We start from the raw sequence: 22469 nt of genomic DNA, 5'->3' as shown, positions 1-22469 counted from the left end.
TTTACATGAAAAACAGACTAACTTTTGCAATGATTTGTAATTTATATATTTGTGATTATCTTATGGGGAAAACATCGAAAAATCTCGGTGTAGTTTTCTGTGACGCACTGCATTTTTGCTGATAACATGTATTCCAACATCATCAAACTAAATACTGTACACTCGTTGACACTTTGAACTCACAACTGCTTAAACTCAGATGTTTTCGATGTAAGATTTTGTCGCTAAATTTAATGTAGACAAATTGTCCCGCAAATTGTATTCACCTCCATGCCCATAATGAACAAATCAGTCTTGAGTATGGTATATCATAATAAATTCAAATATGATAAACACGTCAATATATCGAAACTCATTACTTGCAATAATGGTGTTCTAACTACCCCCACCCCAAAAAAAGATCCACAAAACATTGATATATTTGATAAATCAACGGCGCACCCGATGCTTTCCGCCAAGGGGCTGGTTATCGGACATGGCCGGGCCGTCATTAAAAAAAACAGATAGGATTTAATGGCAATCCTTGATTATATATCCCTTTCGTGTATATGGTTAATCGTCGATAAGCAAGTATATTACATCCGAACTATATGAACAGTAAATTGATTACTTAAATCTTCATATTCAAACTACATAGAGAATTGGAATGTTTATTTCATTTTAAGTAGATCTTCTTTTCATCGACTCAGAATGCTGCAAAACACACTTGCTTCTAGACATTTTTCGTGTTTAAACTGAAATTAGATCAATATTTGAAAGCAGGATGTTCTTAAAAAAATAATCATGAAAAGGGAAGGAAAACTGATATTTCAATGGTCTTGTTTCTCTCATTAATGATCCTTATTGTTTAACATGTTTATATTAAATTGCACATTTTCATATTTTAGAAAAATTGTGTTCAGTGAGGCAGTCTTATAAACGTGTGATAATTTGGCTTAATAAATGAACCATTAAAAAGCTGATAAGTTGTACTTTTAAGTAATTGAAGTTAGACTTTCGATGATTTCATATGGGTCTATACTATATTTGGGTTTAACTCTACTCAAAGAAAAATATTATGATAATTATAAAACTTTCAACAACAACAAAAAACTTCAGCCTCTATATACAAAGCACTAATATATTTCTATAGGACAAAACTAAAATGTATCATAATGTAGAGTATAATTTTAACGTTTTTTACATACATTATGAACACTATACAAGAAGAACGCCTCTGGCAGTCTCGCCTTCATTACGCCATTCACTATACAGTGCGTCCCACAAACTAACGAATCCGAGATTTATCGATGATTTATCATAACTTAATCACAAATACAATAGACAAATGACATACCATTGTAAAGCTTAGAATCTCCTCATTTATCTGAAATTACTGAGATTATTTCTCATTAAGGATGAGTGAGCAAAAACAATTTGAAGAGGGGATACCAAAAAGTCATTTGGCGGGCTGTATCTGGGTTTTAAAAAGAAAACCACATTTTTAAAAAGTTCAATATCTGCTCTTTAATTTGATACCTCAATTACAGAAGATGGTCAAGAGATAACAAAGTTCTGGTTTGAATTTTATAAAATGAAGAGGTTTTACAGGCTAGCGTTCAAACTCACTCGACACTCCGTTTTGTTGACGATCAGCCATGCATTAAGTCTTTTGTTAACCATGCGATAGCTTTTGTGGGAAACCGGTGAAAACACGTTTATTTAATAAAATTATGGAAATACAAGCATTGTTTCGAGAGAAGATAACTTTTTTACTTCTTGACCATTTTTTTGTGATTAAGGTATCAAATAAAAGAGCAGATATTGAACTTTTTAGGCATGTGATTTTCTTTTTGAAATTCAGATACCCCCCGCCAAATGAGTTTTTGGTATCCTTTCTTCAAATTGTTTTTGCTCACTCATGCGTGAATGAGGAATAATGTAAGTAATATCAGATGAAAGATGTGATTCTAAGCTTTACATTGGTAGGTCATTAAATTTTAGCTATTGTATTTGTGATTAAGTTATGATAAATCGTCGTTTAATCTCGGTTTCGTTTTTTTCTGGGACGCACTGTATAGCAGCAGTGCTGACTTTGAAAAACAACTATTGAATAGTTATTTACAACCCCCCCACAATTCATATGATAATAAAATACTACGCTCATTGACCCTTAATGACCTTTGACCTTGGTCATGTGACCTGAATCTCAAGCATGATGTTTAATGATACTTGATTACTCTAATGTTTAAGTTTCATGAACCAGATCGATGTTATGTTATGTTATGTTATGTTAAGTTATGATGGAAATCAACAAATACCCCCATCATGGCCAAAGTTCATTGACCCTAGATGACCTTTAACCTTGGTCATGTGATCTGAAACTCAGGCAGGGTATTCAGTAATACTTGATAACCCTTATGTCCAAGTTTTATAATGATGACATTTTAAAGTTTTAACCTTCTGTTAAGATTTGATGTTGACGACGCCGCCGCGGCGTCTATAGTCTCGCTCTGCTATGCAGGCAGGACAAAAAACAACCCTCTTCAACAAATCGTTTCCAGGGCCCTGCTAAATTAGTTTAAATAAAACCTTTCTGTGTTTTATTAGTATGCAGTTTGAAATCACTTCGCCACATTGAGGTTATGTATTAATTGTGATATAAATCATTCACACTGGAAGTAATTGAAATTTCCAATTTTTCTATTAAGTCAGTTTATCGAAGTCATTATGCGAAGGAGAAAATAACATCGAAAAATTATTTTGCCATAATTATTCTACACATATCAACGACAGATACATCAACATACATTGCAAATGATGCGAAACATACAATAGTGATACTAACAATATACAATACAGTCGAAATACAGTCTTTTCATCATGAGTATGGTTTGTCTGCTATCAGATTTTGCAAAAATTGTTATTATCAGACAATTAACAATTATCAGTAAAATGTTTGCTGAAAACAAAATGTTTAAACCATACATCTCGTTACTCTTCTAATATAAAAATCGCTGAGTCTAAGCTAAGATAATCATGAAAAAGATAATAATGATAAATTCAGTAGTTGTAAGACATAGAATGGAATCCATAACAAATGATTGTCTCTAATTATTTCTCTATTACGGTTAATGCTTATCCATGTGAGCTTGAAGTGTGGCAAGATATAGGGCTGTGCTAGTTTAGAGGACATCATGTCCTTTCTGACCTAAAGCATTGCCCGCGCGACAGCGCCGAAATTTTGCACGCACGTTCCTTAGACCACAAGCAGTATAAAAACCCCACCAAAAGGGACCAAAATGATAATTTATTGATTTAATATGAACTGTGTAAAATTATTAATGAAAAATATTATTTGCACAATAGAAATTAGTTTAATTCGATTTGTTTGCAGAGGGCATCTTTGTAACTTTATCAGTACGTTTTGCACCGGGGTTTTGCAAAAGCCAAGTTAATCCTTGTTCAATATTAAGCCAAACAACTAGAGTGAAAAATAATCACCATTTTATGATTTTTATCTCCCAGTGACGGATTTGTTCACAAGCCACATTTTATGAGTTAGATTTATTTCAACAAAGTAAACAAAATACAATCGAAGAAACAATACATATTCAAAATAACACAAACGATTTTAATGATATCATATTAAATATTGAAGATAAATTAAACAGAAACTAAAGCTGCAATTATTTTGGCTATAAAAATGTGGAAATATGCACGACATTGTCTGTTGAAAAGTCACGTAGCGCCTCAGTGTCGCAAATTTAGTTTCAAAGGTTATGCGAGACTTCCCTCAAAAAGTATTAAATTTGCACAGCGTTACATTAATATTTTGAGCGTTTTGGGGGTAAAATGGCGCGAAACATTAACGGCGAATCATGGCACAGAAAGTCAGAAACGATGTTAATAGAGGCTATTTATCACCAAACGAAACCAATCGTACTTTATTTCATACAATTATATCTGTACTCTATAATCAATAATTAAAATAGTTTTAAATGCCAATACATAATATGCAAGGACATTGTCTACTTTAGTAAAAAAGAATCCTGGCAGGCTTCTTAAAATCATGGAAATTATTATGTGGTGATGCTGGAGGCATTGGTACTTAGTGTACCCCCGCTGGATAGTTGAATACCTTGGCTATTTGATGTTGCCAAGGACGTCCGACCCTCTTGTGATTCTGTCTTTTTGTACTTAGCCTGAACGAAATCATCACTGCGACGTTGACCAGGCTTAACATCACCGAACTGACAATGCAGCCATCGAACCCATTGCTCACGTACTTCCTTTTGTCGGACACAGAACATGAGGAACACAAAGAACCCTTGGAGGGAATTGAAGACCAGGAAAAGAATATTAAAGATGAGTCGAGCACCACCGATGGCGAGGAAACCAAACAACCACGTTAACCCGAGGAGAACAGAGATGGCGACAGCGTTCTGGACTCGTTTCCACGTCTCACCGCGACTGGCTTGATTGGTCTTGTGGGCAGCAACGGACTTGCGACATGACAAACGTTGCATGACGAGACCAAATATGATGAAGTTAGTAGCGAGTAAGAGAGCTACGAGGAGTAAGACACCGTAATATAAAGCTGGACCTGGTTTGACGAAGCAACTATTGAGTGACAAACAAAAGACAAGAAATATGCAACGTGCTCAGGAAAAAAATTCACTGAAGATGTATCTTTCTATGATTAATTCTCTTCAATCTATGATACATCAAATCTATTTGAATATTGGAATCCAGAGGGAATAAATCTGTTATCCAAGTAACTACTCGTACTGTTCTTTATGTTGACAATTTAATATCGCCATGTGTTTGTGAATATTGTTTGAATTCATATAGAATTGTCTAATTGTTATTATGTAATTTAGCATGATCATTATTCGATAGTTTTGATATTCCTAAAAATAGAAACTTTGAAAAGAATGAAAAGCGCCAATCAACTTACTATGTTCCATCTCCAAGGTATAAAGAACTATCAACTGCCACTGTTACAATGCAGACGAGAAGAGGTAAACCTGTCAACATGGAATATGATAATGGTTATTATATACTATTTATAAAAGAACTGTAATATTAATACTACAATACGATATTAATTGATACAGATAAAAATCGAAACGTTGCCGATCCTTGGTGTGTTGCCGAATATTTATTGGCATTTCCAGAATATCGTCTTTTCTGTTTTTTAATATAAAATTATTGTGATGATTGTTTAAGAAATCTCTTTGAGGTAATATGTGATAGTTTTTGCAATGTACATTCGTATTTGTCATGCATGATTATCTTCTTAATCACTTCTAACAATAGCAATGATAATTTATTCTAAGTTACATCGGCTCACATAATATTCAGTTTCCTTTTGAACATGTTCAAGTCTTATGATGTTAAAAGAGAGAAAATAACACAAGAAGGGTAAGAAGATAATAATGATTAAGAAAAGAAGAACAAGAATAAGAGGAGGGCGAATGTGAACAAAAAGAAAAGTGATAAAAATGAGAAATACAAGAAAAATAAAAAAGGAGGAAAGGGAAGAAATTAAAAACAAATTAATGGAGACTGTTGAGTACGAAGAATTTGACAAAAATGATCAGACCTAATCCTCAGTACCACGACAAAACATCCACATAGTAAAAAATCTTACACCTTAACAGAGGTGAGGCCTTTATATAAACGACACTTACCATAAGAACAAAGAGATGCCTTGAGCATAAATCGAGACACAGAAGCGTTTAAGACCTTGACGAAAAGAAGGTACATATTAATAGCTTCCACCAACATCCACGACACTGACGATAGCAGAAAGAAATGAATGAGGAATCCGACAACGACGCAGCCCCCGGTTGGATAACGACGGTCGATACCGATGATGAAAACGAGATAAAGTCCGAGGAGGGCAACGCAGAGGTTAATTAGGATCCGTTGAGGTTGCTTTGATCGCAATTTTCTGTTAATGATATTGAAAAGTGTTATTAAGTATTAATAAATCAGCTTTTGAATAAAGGGTCAGTATATATCAGTATCATAATCATACTATGAGTACCATAATTATTCAACGATATCTTGTCACTTTATGGGGGCGAGAAGACCCTCAATCATAGCCATAGGGTACTGTAGTACAAACTTCGAAATTCGAGGGTGGACCCCGTGTCGCCGACCATGATAAAATCATGTTACAATTTGAATTTAGTTTCACGTTTGCGTTCTATGTACAAAATAAACTCCTGTAAATGATAAATAGTGGGAGTGGACCATGAAATCACTTGTATAAGATGTCAAAATCACTCTCATCAATGGGTCCTGACTCGACCTCCGCTAATTCTAATCACTTTTTTTGGAAGGGCCTTTGAAATATTATCGCATATAAGAATTTTGAAGTTTTCCATATCGTACCAAAATTTGGGAACAATGAATATCGGATAATTACGATCATGTTTGGTCCCCTCCATGGCATTAATTCCCAAAGTGTGGTAGTTTCACCATGTGGGTTAATAAGATTGAAAAGGACACATAATTAATTTGAGGTACATTAGAGAAATATTGGAAGTGTGTGAAAATTGGAGAGTATTGGAAAATAGGAGGAAGGATTATTCTTTCGGACCTATTTCACCCTGGGAATTCGAAACAAATAGTTAAGAAAATCAAATTAAAAAAATCATCGAATGAGTTAGCCATTCCACATCATCATGCCATAGCGATTTTTTATTTATTTATTTAGCAATGTTTGCATCTATTTTCAGTCATATCTCTTCACAATAATACTTCAAGTTATTTGGACTAGTGTTACATTCGATTACGTAATGCTATGATTTTTGAAAATTAGTTTCCAATACTGCAAATACTTCAATTCCAATTCAACGTTAGTTCTCTTGAAGAAAGAAAAACAACCACTGGGCTGTTGCGACGGTCTACGACCCAAGTCGCCGGATTGTATATCTATCGATCTGAATATTTACTTTCCATTAAATATAAATATATAAAAATGGGAAATGGGTTTATACCAGTAGAACAGCAAAGCTTGTAAGGTGATCACAAAGACATCTTATTCTATTATCCTCTGGGTTGTCTTCTCGTCGACATCCTTCAGATGACCATCTCCCAACTTGGTCAATTTTGTCCCAGAATACACACGTCCTATTATCTATCATCTCATTTTCTCTAGTCACCTGTATAAAGGAATTCACAAAATTAAAGTAAGGTTGTATCCACAGGTTGTTTTTTTCAAGAAATGTTTATTGATCAACTTACAAAAATAGATTTGAGAAATCTGTTAAAAGCGTTCTCCATAAACAAAGCTAATGAGGATATTGATGTTCTGACTTATTACATAAGAAAGTGGATCCATGATAAATCCCTTAATCGGAAGGGGTGATGAATTGATAACTTTGATTATATCAAAACATATGTTACTACTTAATACATAATTTGTTAATCTATAAAAGGCTGACACTCGAATAACTAACGAATAAAGTTAAGAAAATAAAATGTGTGCCAAGATCGACAGTGATAATACATGAGCAAAAATTTCATGAAATGATTAAAGGTTGAATAAAGGTCGCTGATTCGCTGAAAAGTCTGTAAAATCAGACAAACTCACATTCAGCTCAAGAAAGGTTGTCTCAATTTCACCTCCTCGTGGCAAACCTTCAATGACAGCACCCTCTACGGTCGCTGATATAATCCTGGTACCGACTGCTAATCGACGACCACCACCGAGATCGTAAGGTTGGTCTGGACTAATGAACAACTTACTGGTCTGAAATATGAAGAACGTCACCGGAACAATTCCATTTTCTGTAAAGTAGGTAAAGAGAAAAAAATACTGCTTTACATTATTTTTATTACTATATGATTTTGGTTGGAAGTTTGATTCGATGGAGAATATGGCTTTCCTTCAAAATAGGAATAAACCAACTCTACAGATTAAGGTATTTCTACTAATCTTTCCCTATATATAGATTACCACTATGCTAAGAAATATATTATGAATAATATAATCTGTATTAACATATTCGTAAAATTGTTGTCTTTGTGGCACTTGTTGTTTCGTACTTTCCAAAATGAAAAATATTTTAATTTGTAAACAAATTTTCGGCATTACTCCTATGTGTTTAACATCGCATGCTCATTTGTCCCCGGCAGACTGCATTTGCATATTAATGAGTCTAAAAGAAGAGGATCGGGGGTATTTGAATTCCAGTACATCGTGATTTGTGAACCAGAATTACCTGGTGGTTTAGTCACTGCCCGGAAAGTAGTAGATGGCAGGTTCGAATCCCACTGGTTCAATTTTTTCTGACTTATAATTTTCATTACAGATCCAGCATGCGATCTTTAATACATAGGAATAATGCAAATTATAATGCAAAATATACAAATTATAATTTTTCCCTATTAAAGCCTCTTTATTTACAAATAATATTTTGTTCTTATGGCATGTAAGGGTCAACTTATTGTAATGTACGTTATTTTCTTGGAGTAGATTTTATCATTGTTTTTTTTTTTGGGGGGGGGGGGTGGTGGAAATGAATACGTTGTAGGCCCCTTAAAACTTTTTCATCGGGTAAAAAGAACAAGCTGCCATTCAACTAAATGCAACTGCACGAGTTCTTTTGGAACAAGAAGTTGCTTTTGATTACATTCGCTTGCAGTAATTTTGACTCTTTCTAGAAAAAGACTTGCGTAAATTGTGTTTTAACGTACATAAATCATTACATGCTTCTGAAAAAGTACATTAACATTCTAAAAGTATTGAAGTGTTTAGAGATTAGTCAGTCCTCTGATCGATTTTAAAATAGAAACAATTTGACAAAAGAATATTTGGACTTATTCCTATAGCGTATATGAGGCCGCGAGTTTTGATAAAACAAACTTCGCGAGAGAGCGAACGGAGCAAATGAGGCAATACAATTAACATTTTATTTTTGCCATATATTTTTGCCATGTCTTTGGCAAATGAAATGTAGGTCACTGGATCCAGTAAGGATTTTAGGAAAATTCACTACATTTCGTAATTTGCTTAATGTCCTAACGATCTACTGTTTCCCACCTAGTAAATATGGGGGCAACAGGCCTAGAATATCCGGTGGCAGAAAAATTGCTGCATCGACGGTTGCTTTAGGAATATCATCAAGGTTGAAGTACACCATTGTGTCATTTTCATTCAACTGATTGAGAAGATTACTCTTCTGTTCGTCATCCGGAGATACCAAGGTAGCGAATCCTAAACCTTGCAGTAGACTGGCCTCTGGAAGTTGTAGAGCTACCACAGCTATACTACTTCCGACGATAGTGAGGTTGTTACCATCACCTTGGGTCTGGAATAAAGTGATCTGTTGTTCCAAGAAATCAAGAATCCTTGTCGGAGCTTCGACATCCACGGCATCTACAAATTCTGTATCGGGAGCACCGAGGACGTTGTCTACGATCTGGAGAGTATTGTTGGTGACCTGATTTAAAAAAGCATTGGATAATTGTTTCTATTGTAACATGTCGTCATGAAATAATAACTGATATTTTTGAAATATTTATTCGTCTTCTTTGAGACAGAACTCTCATTTACTTCGCGAAAAAAAATCCAAAACCATAAAATATTTAGTCCAGTGTGTAGTTGTGTCAAGATGGTTGTGCCAGCAGAAATTGTGTGTTATTTAAAGATACAAACTTAAACCAGCTTTTGTTATTTTCTTATCGATATTGATTTGTTCATTCAGTAATCGTTATCAAGACAGCATTTAAAAAGCTTGAGGAAAAATATAATATAACAAAAAAAGATATTTCTGATATTTTTCTAAGACCACGAAAATCGACTCTGAATAGTAGACTCAGAGAATTTCAATATAAAATATTACACAATATACTATACACAAAAAAATATTTATATTTATTTAAAATGACAACAGATGATTTATGTTCATTCTGCAGTAAAGAAGAAGAAACATATGATCATATATTTTTTTCATGTGATAAGATAAAAACTATATGGAAAGAATGTGGGAACATGCTTCAACTCCCTATCATTACAAATATAGATAAAAAAAGGTGTACACGTAGGCGTGGAATGTTCAACTAAAGGAGAGGCTCAATTATTAAATCACATAATAATCCTAATAAAGTATATGATTTTAAAGAATAGTAGAAACACAAAAGATCCACCGACCCTTAACCATATTAAGGAAAAAATACAAGAAGATAGACTAGAAGAAAGAAAACTAGCTGAACAGAGAGGTCTATTAACAAACCATTTCAGAAAATGGGACAATTTATTTTCTGGGGATGCTGGGGCAAAGAAAGTTTCAAGCATACAGTTATTAAACACTCTAAATGCGAGGGAGATGGTCTGGTCCCTACTGTTGCACTCCTCTTGGAGTGGATCGGGGCGGTCTTTTGGGGGTGGGCTTTGTATCCTTTTGGTGCATTGTGGTTACTTCTGGAGTGAAAAAAAAATCATTTATAAAATAAATATACGCTGTTCGCTCCAGAGGGAGCTATGGTGCGCTCTCTGGGATGTAGATCCCGCTTCTAAGGTGACTGGACTCTTTATCTATCTCTGGGAGGGGTGTGATTGGGGGCCGGAGTGTCTCTTTGCATTTGGAGTGAGGATTTAGGTGCACAAGTTAGATCATGGTTGCGGCACAGAATGCAGATCGAAATGGAGGGTAGCTAGGTTGAGGGGAGGGAAGAAGGCCGCGCTTCCTGGGCTGGGCTTAGATGGGATATGGAGGGGGGTGGGGGCAGTGGGATGGGAGGGTGTTTTACTTCTTTACTCATTCAGTTCAATTGCGTTGCTATACAATTTTTTTGTTATGTCTGTATTTTTTTCTTTCTACAGACTAAGTATTTACTTTGTTCTAGATGACTCGAATGTTATATTCTGTATTTTTTGTATGTATAATTTTTTGTATTATGAATAATTATTTATTTGACTTTGTGAACAGTGTTTTGTTGATATTATATTACTTGTATGATTTTGAACTGAATGATTTTAATAAATACTATTACAAAACAAAAAAATAGTGCCAAGTTATCACTTTGGGTGAAAAAATTAAGCTAATTTGTGGATCCAACGTTTAACCTCACTACTATCTGCTTTTTTTTTTAAATTTTCATTCGCACTTGTCGAAAAAAGTACGAGTAACCTAGACACGGTTTATTGTATGGGATGACAATATACCTCCGTGGATGGATCCATGACGTCAACAATTTTCTGCAGAGCAATAGAAATGGCTCTTATACCTTCGGCATTAATATCACCACCATTAGAAGTAGCTTCAGCAACATCGTAAGAATACTCTGTTACATTGTCTGGCGTCACAACAGCCTGTAATTACAAATAGAATCGGACAAAATAAACATAAATTGGGTTGTATTCAGGTAAAATGGTGGATATATTCATGTTAATGTCGCTTGTCCAATTGTTAAAATGATGAGAATGACGCATTGCATTATTAGTATTTCATGCTGAATGTATATTCAAGATTATGGAACATTCATAAATTGTTCATTCATTTGTTTTCATTGATATCTCACCCATCTCCATTTCTTTTCTCCTTGCTTTTTTTTACATTCTTTATTCTTCCATTTTCTCCTTCAAGATATTTTTAAACTTTTAATCTTCGACTTTTCTTCCTCCTTCTCATCTCCTTTTCATCTTCTTCTTTCTCCTCATCAAAATCTTTCTCAAGACCACTACGACGAGTATGTAATACGAATGCCAAACTGGTGTTTTCATTTCCAAGAATACAATATGTCTTACCCTGGCAATGTTGTTGAGAACTTCATTCGTATCTGTCCCCACAAAGCAATCGAGAAGCACAGGATCGTCCCAGAGAGCTGGTGACAAGAAATCCCCACGACACGTTCGTCTAGCTCTTGGAACGGGGGCTAAAAAGACAATATGGTATTATTTGAATTGATATTACGTCCCTTGTTACGGTTACGGGTGTGTGTTAAAAGGAATACAATATGCATCGAATTTCTCTTCATTTTCGAGGAATGCACCTTCTTAACCTAATAAAGATAAATATATTTATTAGCCTGCATGACTTGAATTGCATGTGCAGTGCAATACCAGAGTGCACTGCATAAGCACCGAAATCTGACAGACCCCAATTTATGTGAAAAACTTGCTGTGCAATATCGTGTCATATTGTACGATTTAATGAATACTGATCGTTAAAGATTATAAAAAAAAAGATCATATCGGATGTCTTTTCATCACCATGATACCAAAAATATCCCAATCGTTAAAGCTAATATTGCACTCATCTATGATTCTCGCTATATTGGCCGTAACTCATGCAGTATCCTAAACCATCCAATATATATATTTTTTTCATTCAAAGGGAACCCTTTCCATCAGGCGGCTCCTGGTTATTTAACATACGCCTATTTTGTTCATTGAAGTGTAAAGCAAGATTGTGACAGTAAATAAATAGGACGTGGTATAGATGGGGGTGAATAAAAATGAAATGAAATGGTAAAATTCGCAAAAATTATTGAAGTTCTTCAATTTTAATTGAATATAATGTGCACTTTTTTCTCAACTATCGGCAATGGTACAGTACATAATACTGACTTACTATTATTAGTGTATTCATTACATCGTTCTTGGCTATCAGCTGTCTGGTCCAGTGGTGTAGTAGGGAAGGTTAGGGTTCCGAACGCACCCGTGACAACAGATGCCGTACAGGATGCTAAGAATGTCAATCACACACACAAGAAAAAAAATATTAAAGGGGACGTTCACCCTGAAGAAAAGTTTGTTGCAAAAATGGCAGAAAATAATAATAAAAAATATTGATGAAGGTTTCAGGAAAATCCATTGAAGATTAAGTCATTAAAATTTCTAGTTTTGGATTTGTGACTTCATAAACGAGCAGCTGCCCCACATATATAAAATATATTAAATTAAATTTTTTTTTAATGGTTCTTGATGACTTATTTCTTTCGTTTTTTTTTTTTTAGGAACGGATGTGAAATGAAATGTCTATTGTTACAATGAAGGTAAAGCAAACACAATTTTCTGAGAAAATGACATTTCTTTGTTTTATTACCATACGATATGTAGAAAAGCTGCTCGCATATGACGTCACTAATCTAATTTTATCATTAAAAAAAATTCTTTTATGGATTTTTCTCGTCAAAACTTCGGCAATATTTTTTTAAATATTTTTACTGTAAACTCTTTGTCAGGGTGAAATTCCCATTTTACAATGACTCAGATTGAATATTTGAAATGAAATTTCAGATGCAAGTGATTTATGAAAGTTACTAATCAGTACATTTTTGTAGAGTGAATTCTCGTTCTACTTTGGACCGAACTGTGCGTCTTTTTAGACATTATACTAAACAAAAGCTAAATTTACTCTCAAAAGATGGAAAATTCACTCCAAAAGGACAGGTCTCTATTTAGTGCCACTCTATGCCTGTGTCACTCTGAGAGGAGTGCGAAATAAATCAACATACTAGCCCTTTTGCACATACCGCTAGCGTATATAATTATTGAATATAACTTCTAATTTTCATAGTTCCTTATCATTATATTTAGGCGATCTCTTATTCAAAGAGCAAGTGTGTCGTTAATTTGTTTTCAGTATTTGCATTCAACCGCTCAAGTTAATTGATCCATTTTGCTGCGTAATAGACATGCAAATCATAATGCTGTTGACAAATCACAAATGCAGCTTCCGTTAATATTCCAGCCGAGCGAAATCACTCCTCACGTGCAAGAAACTTGTTATTTTGGCACTTGCCATCCTTACATAGCATTTAATAGGACGTGTAGCGACGTCTTTTATAATATCGCCTTACAGATACTATAACGAAAATAATGTATAGGGCCTAGATCTATATCAGAGCAAGAATATGTATATAGAAAGGGTAAAAAGTCTGCATTTAGTTTGCCATCCCACTGATTAATATTTATTTATCATTATGATATTAAATTCTATCTTCGTATATTTGTCACAAAATTTGCCATAACATACTTACATGCACTACCCACAACAACGCTTCCCGGTACGATCTGATTAGAGAAAAAACTTCTTTCAGGACCAAACCCCGTGGCCAGGTTAGACTCCAGGAAAAATGTGGTGTCATTCACGATTTCAATCACACTTCCATTAAACACGCTACTATCGACGTTGATGATGTAGTCAACGATCGTGCTGCCGTTACGAGTATTCACGATAGTAGGGAACTCAAAGCTTCCTACATTGTCGAGCAATGAGATGGATAGTCGACTTGTGCCGTCGTCATTAATGAAAGCATTATTTATCTGAAATGATATAAAGAGATACATCCTTATTCTGTCATTTTCTTCATGATAATCACAGCCTTTTCTTCTCCGCATTGGCGTATCTCCTCCTTTGATCTTTACCATCTCATTATCCTACGTATTTTTTTCTTCCAATGGAAAATCTTTATAGCTTTCTAAGGTCCTATAAGGGATTAATCAGATTAGGATATTTCTTCCATATCTTTTGCCTATATATCCTATCTATATTCTTCAAGTTCTAATATCATCTTATATGATATCCATGAAAGAACATTATCCAGGTCGTAAGACTGGACCCTCGACAATTCACACCAAGTTTTACAACCATCATAAGCACATTGATCTTGTGTGCTGCATAACTGTTGGGGGGGGGGGGTTAAGTTCTAGGTACATGTGAATTGTAACAGCAAAGTAAAAGCCTTTGGGGGGTTCTATATAGTTTATAACTCTGGAATTTTCATGGTGTGTACACAATTTATTGACAACATTATGGGCCCCCAAAAATAAAATGAGATAAAAAAAATATTAAAAAATAAAAATATTAAAAAAAAAGCAAGAATGAAAATGTACTCACTGGTTGTCTGAACATAGGTGCTAACTCAGAAAATACTTCAGGAATGCCATAATCAACAAATTCACCTTCAAATGCAACTGAAAAGGCAACTCTTGTAACCCCTGAAACGATAAAATTAATAAATAGTGGGAAAGTGGGGGTAAAACGGACCCTGGGGTAAAACGGACCATTGGGTAAGAGGAACCCACCCCGTTATCGCCATGAATCGCCTGCACTGTGTCTAAATGACATTATTGCGTAATTCGTTAAAAAAATATGGACCTGACAAAAGTTCCATTTTCAGGAGAGGAAATAATGTCGTTTGTACAGTGGTGAACGCAAAATGAGGGGTACCTGATGCTATTTTGAGTGTCTATAGACCTTAAAGTTATTTTTGTGAAGAATTTGCCATTTCCATTTTTTATTTTGGGTGATTTTGTTATAAAGCATGAACGTATCGAGTGATGAATGAATTGGCATGTTTCGGTAGGAGGTCACTGGCGCGTGTTATTTTATTTCAGCACAAAATGTGCCAAAACAATTAAATTTACATTGCATTCATTTCAATATAGGTAAGATAAAGATAGTTAAGATTGGGCAAGAATTCCTGACAAAATCTGACAATGAAGCCTGATTGTGAGACGATTATGCCTTTTTATTTTACTTAGAAAATTGTTGATATGAAAAGTACTTTTTTTGGGGAAAATATGGTATTGATTGAATATTGCATTGCATAGCAGATTTAAGTTGATGACCTTTATGTGCAGGTAACACAATGACTAGAAATTACAAACGGAGATCAACGAGAAACTCATTGAATCCAGGTGATAGGCCTACGGATGCAAAACGGACATTCACTCAAACAAATTTGAGCTTTATTTTCAAGAAAACTTTTGGGAAATGAAGAAAATGAACAAGGGCCTTTGTAGGTTTTACCCAATCCTACCCTGCGTTGCTCTTAGAAATCTTGGGGGATATGACGAGCCAAAGTTAGGTGATTCGTTTTACCCCACTTTCCCCAAAGAGAAATTGAGAGAAGAATGCATGAATGTGAGTCGTACTGTATCTTATTTAGCGAAGAGTGTAGACATCTTTTTTTAAGGCGAAAAAAATCACTCATGAACAGTGGCGTACCTAGGATTTTCCAAAGGAGGCAAATTCGTCCGCCAAAAAAATTGACAAGCAAAAAAAAAAGGTCTTCAACCACAAATAAGGATTTCGTACCAGAAAAAAATTTGACAAGCAAAAAAAAAAAGTTCAAAGGAGCGGGCCACTTGTGGCTCGTCAGGGATCAGTTGTGCCCCCCCCCCCCCCCCCCGTAGGTACGCTAATGCTCATGAAGCTCCTATTGTGGAAATAAAATATGCTGGCAAAGTTTTTTGTGTGCTTATTGAACATTCTTATTTTTGTTTTAAGATGGGCTGATGTTTAAATTCTATCCTGGATACATAGTAATAATAACAAAATTTTCTTGTGACCTATCATTATGTCAACAAATCAGTAAATTAACCAAAATTAAACTTGGGTATATTGTAATCTTCTTATCCTCTTGAATTCTAATCCAAACATATCGGACAAAGATATGAAATGAGTGTTACTGAAGTAGGCATAAGTGATGACCTTACCCTCAACATCCAGAAGGACAGGAGTAGTAGCCTCCGATACATCACGGTAAGTTCCACCACCATATCCCTCACAGTAGTAGTAACCCATGTCTTCAACGGTGAAGGGGTCGAAGCGGAGGAATGGCGAAGGTGATTCAAATGGTGTCGCTGAGCCACGACTAGTTATTCGCCACCACAGGAGGCGTACAGCACCTTCTATAGGGCAAGGAATGTCGTAGCTTTGGAACAACTGCAGACTGGGAACAACAACTTCACCAGTGACCACAGGCTCTATTCAGAGACAGACAAAAATACAAGTTAACGTTTTTCATGCTTGTGAATTTGCACTGAGGCAAGTGGAAGGTCATGGGTTCGAACCCGATCAAGGTATTTCATTGTGCTGTTCTTGATTCAGGTGAGTAATGGATCCCTTGAATGATTCGCAGTAGCTCAGCTACAACAAGGGTAACTAGAATAGATAGAGAAACTACATAGACCGAGTATTAATTCTGGAAATATTTGTGTTCGTTCAATCCGGAAAGTAAAAAAGCAAGTGTATGAGAACAGCTTTGTATTATAAATCTAGCACTCGATCGAACGTCAAGTGGGATTTCGAATTTCCAAACTGAATCTTAAAAAGAGGTACCATAACATTTCATTTCAATTTTCAAAACACCATGATTATGTCAGTGTTTAAAAAGTACACATAAGTTCATACAAAGCAATAACTTTAATAACAAGTGGAATGCCTCTGGCCGTCTCACCTGCATCACGCGATTCAATATAGCAGCAGTGCTGATTTTGAAAACTACTATAACTCGCACAAGATGTTCAGTGATACTTGGTTACTCATATTTCCACGTTTTATGAACTAGACCAATATACTTATAGAGATATGATGGCAATTCAACAAATACCCCCAACGTGGCCAAAGTTCTTTGACCTTACATGACCTTTGACCTTGATCATGTGACCTGAAACTCGCACAGGATGTTCAGTGATACTTGATTACTATTATGTCCAAGTTTTATGAACTAGACCAACACACTTTCAAATTTATGGCTGTAATTCAACAAATACCCCAATTTGGCCAAAGTTCATTGACCCTAAATGACCTTTGACCTTGATCATGTGACCTGAAACTTGCACAGGATGTTCAGTAATACTTGATTACTATTATGTCCAAGTTTCATGAATCAGATCCATAAACTTTCAAAGTTATGATGGTAATTCAACAGATACCCCCAATTCGGCCAAAGTTCATTGACCCTAAATGACCTTTGACCTTGGTCATGTGACGTGAAACTCATGCAGGATGTTCAGTGATACTTGATTAACCTTATGTATAAGTTTCATGAACTAGGTCCATATATTTTCTAAGTTATGATGACATTTCAAAAACTTAACCTTAGGTTAAGATTTTGATGTTGATTCCCCCAACATGGTCTAAGTTCATTGACCCTAAATGACCTTTGACCTTGGTCATGTGACATGAAACTCAGGCAGGATGTTCAGTAATACTTGATTAACCTTATGGCCAAGTTTCATGAACTAGGTCCATATACTTTCTAAGTTATGCTGTCATTTCAAAAACTTAACCTCAGGTTAAGATTTGGTGTTGACGCCGCCGCCGCCGCCGCCGTCGCCGTCACCACCGCCGCCGCCGTCGGAAAAGCGGCGCCTATAGTCTCACTCTGCTATGCAGGTGAGACAAAAATTAATTTCATGAATAAATGTTGAAAATGCTGAAAATCAAAACGCCGCAATACTTTTCATAAAGCAAAACTTTTAAACATAATCACTTTCCTTTTAAGTTATGAAATGTTTATGTGTCAGTCACACTAAGGAAAGTAATCTAGGATTCAAGATATAGGATGATGCATTTTTTTCAGATTAAGAGTATCACAATCATCCACATGATTTAAAACGGTGGTTTTGAAAGACTGGTCAATGGTCAATCGCAGGGTTAAATGTATTTAGGGTATATTATTTTCCCAAAGTTTTTTTTTTAAGACTAGCCAAACGTGTTTAGGGCATTTTTCCCCCAAGCATTTTCCCCGGGGCTTTTTCCTCCTCGTTTCTGAAAAGTATTCGGGTTCTTCAATCAATAGTATGTTCATCGAAAGCATATACTAATAACTCGTTGGGTAGATTAATGACGAGAAGGATAAGATTTATGTTTCGTCATGCAGGTGAGACAAAAATGAACTATGTTGCCAGATGAATAAACTTACCAAGTGCTGTAACTTGCACTGTTGAAGTGACTCTGCCAGCAATATTTTCAGCGATGCAGGTAAATCTGTTAAAAGGAATTTCAGGCAGGTGAAGTTCATACACTCAATTACTATCAGGAATTCTGCCCATTATCTTTTCTTTTACCCCACTCCCCCCAAAAATATTATACATCATTGACTGATGATTGATTGTCATCATTTGTGAAAGCCATAACGTAGGAAATTAATCGTTGATTGCTTGTAAAATATTTGGATATTAAGTGATACAATATTATTTTGGAAAATAAAAGAACCATGATGAAGGGTGAAAACGATTATATATTTGAATAAAGAATACAATTATTTCAATTTTTTCTTCATATCTCAGTATGAGTAGTCATCATGTAAAGGATCAAAATACTGCTGTCACCCGACATATAATTTTGTTCAATGATTTTCACTCTCCATTGTGAGATTGATAGCTGGAAGGGTATAATTATTTGAGGTTCCTATCTTTTATTGTGTCTGATTGGCAAAGATATGTTTTTTTTTTTTACTGTTTTCAGTGACTTTCGAAAATCTGTGTGTGTGTGGATGTGTATATGTGTGTGATATGCCAAATAAAATCGTATTTGGCTAGAAAGCTGTACATAAAATCCAAATTTTAAATACTCAAATGACATGCAAGGGGGGGTGGGGTGCACGCAGGTAACTGATTGACGTCCTGGGGCGTCTATATAGAGGGTTGTCTCCCTTACCAAAGTTTGCTTATCGAACAGAGCTAAGGTTAAATATTGCCAATATTCTTACATAAATCCACTGTAACTAGGTTTATTCATAACATGGACCTGTTAGGGTAGTAGGTCCAAGTTCAAAATAATCATAGTTCAAACTACATTTAGATTTTTTTTTTTTTTTGGGGGGGGGGGGAGCATCCCGTGTCTGGTAGAAGGCTCGTTCCAGGTGTGACCTTAAGGAGTTGGGCCAAAGAAGGGTGTTTTTTTCTTCCAATTGAGAAAACAGTTTTGATGATAGTCCTCGTCGTATGAATTTAAAGGGGAATGAATTTGATGCTTACTGACGCGCGACAAATGTTTAGAGGATATAGGGCCTAGCTGTATTAAAACTGCGCGCCTGCTCATTAATAAAGGTCAAGTCCATCCCAGAAAAATGTTGATACGAATAAATAAATAAAAATCAAACTAGCATAACACTGAAAATTTCACCAAAATCGGATGTAAAATAAGAAAGTTATGACATTTTAAAATGTCGTTTATTTTTCACAAAACAGTGATATGCACAACTCAGTGACATGCAAATGAGACAGACGATGATGTCCATCACTCACAATTTTTTTTTTATTGTTTTAATTATATATTTTTTTAAATAGATTTGACGATAAGGACCAACTTTACTGAACCATATAGTATTAAACAATGCTAATGCTACATGTTTAGGGACGACTTAAATACTGTTTCACTTGGCAATGAGGAAAATATTAGAATATTTCATATAATAAAATACATAAGAAATAGTGAGTGGATGACATCATCATTCACCTCATTTGCATACTGACCAGGATGTGCATATTTTTTTTTATTTATTTTTTTTAATTAAGCCAAACTTTAAAATGTCATAACTTTCTTATTTTACATCCGATTTTTATGAAATTTTCAGTGTTATTCTTGTTGGATTTTTCTCTTTTTATTCAAATCATCTTTTTGTTTGAGTGGACTTGTCCTTTATTAACAGGCAATAGTGTAATGACTTGTTCTTACGTAATATCTGTTCCGTTTGACAATGTGATTAGCTGATTGATAGTTATAGGGCTATCAGGAGGAGATTCTCCAAAGAATTGCTGTAAAGCAGGTTCGAAGCTGACAACAGGTTGTGGTCTCCCGAACGTAGTACACGAGATAAAGACGACATCACCAGGATAACCAGTTTGATTTCCAGATATAGCCAATATTTCGGGTGCAGCTTTATGTAGCGGTAGGGATATCATAAAAGAAAAAACACACACACACATAATCGAAGAATAGACAAACAGCGGGGCGGTATACAAAGAAACAAAAAAATGTAAATGAAACATCAAAATCGTTTCATTAACAATAATATTCGTAATAATTGATCTGCAAACCCGACATTGATGTGCAGCGCTACTACTTATCAACTTATATAATGATGATGTGACATCAATTGGCGAATCAATATTTCAGCAATAAAGGTATAATAAACGGATGATTTTGTTTTAATTATTAATTTTCATTTGTATTGTCATGTCATTATTGTCATTAATCCACCAGCATTGTTCATGTCTGGAGTGTAATGGCTTCTTGGGCATGTTGGGAAGCGTCGTGGCCATCAAGGTGATGCTAAGTCATGACACTCAAATTTCATACAGAGGGCGATTGAGGGTTCAAATCCCAATAATGAAATTAATTCATTTCTGTAAGGTTTTAAATTATCTACTTTGTACTAAACCCGAGAGTGGCGAATGGAGGTACCTGGCGGGAGTTATTCCTTGATTAAAATGAGCCTTGGAAAACAACAGTTCAATCTCAATCCGGATTGTACGCGCTCAATGTTTGTAATTATCATTATCATTAGGTCTACATGAAAGCTATATTCACAGACTCATTAAAGTAGTCAAAATAATGTTTTATTCACGATCAGGGATGACGCTGGGACATGTTGATATAGGAGGGGCAAGATATCTGCAAGGGCCGCGGAAGCGGGGGGCTGGGGAAGAGGTGGGCTTCAGCCTCCCACTTTTTTCCAAAACCGTGTACAAAAACGAAAAAATTACCATATGATTTTTTGCATGGGCAGCCCCCCCCCCCCACTTTGAAAACCGTTCCGCGGCCCCTGATCTGAAGATGAGATAACTTTTTGTCAATCGCATAATCAGGGTATTATACATTTACACAACGAGATAACTACTTTGACATCTATTTCTTTTATTCTTTAAAAAAATATTGTTTCCCTTCTTTTTCGCCCCCTGTTTCCTTGTCTGTTTTCACTTGAAAGATCATGGAAGCAGGCATTACATAATGTCGCTGTGCACCCCTTATTTCGACTATCATCTTTCTATACTTACAGATACATTTTCCATACATAGAAGACACAAATTGATGCCTTTCCCGAGGTTGACATGATGGTGCACCATTCCTCCTCAGATAAGGCCACGCTGCAGCTAGACATGGACTTCCCAATAGATTAAAACAAGCTGGAAATCCCCCTGGATCAGCATATCTGATAAAAGTACAAAGTAAAGAAATATAGGGCTATTTAAGTATACATCATAATGATTGTGTACTACACACACTGCTTTTGGATTTTATTTCTACATCACGAATATTTTCAGCGAGAATTGAAGCGGTTCTTTGTGTTGACAAATTTATGTTACAATCAGCCAGAAATCTATCAACCATTAACCACGTTGTAAATAAAAATGTGAAAAACTAACGCCACCACCCTTGGACTCGATCAGGTGCTTGATATTCATCGAGAAATCTGAGTTGGACCCCCCCAAAAAAAAGTGAAAGAAAGAAACAAATAGATAAAGGAGATATGCACTATACCGGATGATGGGAAATAAATCAAGTTTTATGCTTCATTGTTTAAAAATCCTTTAATAAAACCATGGATCTAGTAGGATCCATGATAAAATGACCCGCAGATATTGGCAACACATTCAAAATATAAACTTATTACATATTAAAACTAAAGTATGTTGACTGAAAAACATTTTCTAACACAGGGTACCAGCCAACAAAACCAAAACCAAGAAAGATGTCCTTTGTAAATAATAAGATACGCCTTGGTAT

General features: G+C 35.3%; 1 protein-coding gene across 1 annotated transcript; it reads right to left on the bottom strand.

Annotated features, from left to right (window-relative positions):
* Nucleotides 1-202: 202 nt before the first annotated feature.
* On the bottom strand, nt 203-21853 carry LOC135153649 (adhesion G-protein coupled receptor G6-like). Its single transcript, XM_064097457.1, is given in 15 exon segments — nt 203-4602; nt 4940-5009; nt 5676-6024; nt 6993-7157; nt 7589-7785; nt 9041-9440; nt 11165-11311; nt 11747-11874; nt 12573-12686; nt 13984-14269; nt 14844-14944; nt 16448-16717; nt 18661-18725; nt 20418-20619; nt 21740-21853. Coding segments are annotated over 15 exon segments (3054 nt in total). The 5' UTR covers nt 21759-21853; the 3' UTR covers nt 203-4061.
* Between the last annotated feature and the right edge of the window lie 616 nt (nt 21854-22469).

The sequence above is a fragment of the Lytechinus pictus genome, chromosome 3, assembly GCF_037042905.1.
Source record: "Lytechinus pictus isolate F3 Inbred chromosome 3, Lp3.0, whole genome shotgun sequence".
Taxonomy (NCBI): Eukaryota; Metazoa; Echinodermata; class Echinoidea; order Temnopleuroida; family Toxopneustidae; genus Lytechinus; species Lytechinus pictus.
This window is presented reverse-complemented; position numbering and strand designations above follow the sequence as displayed.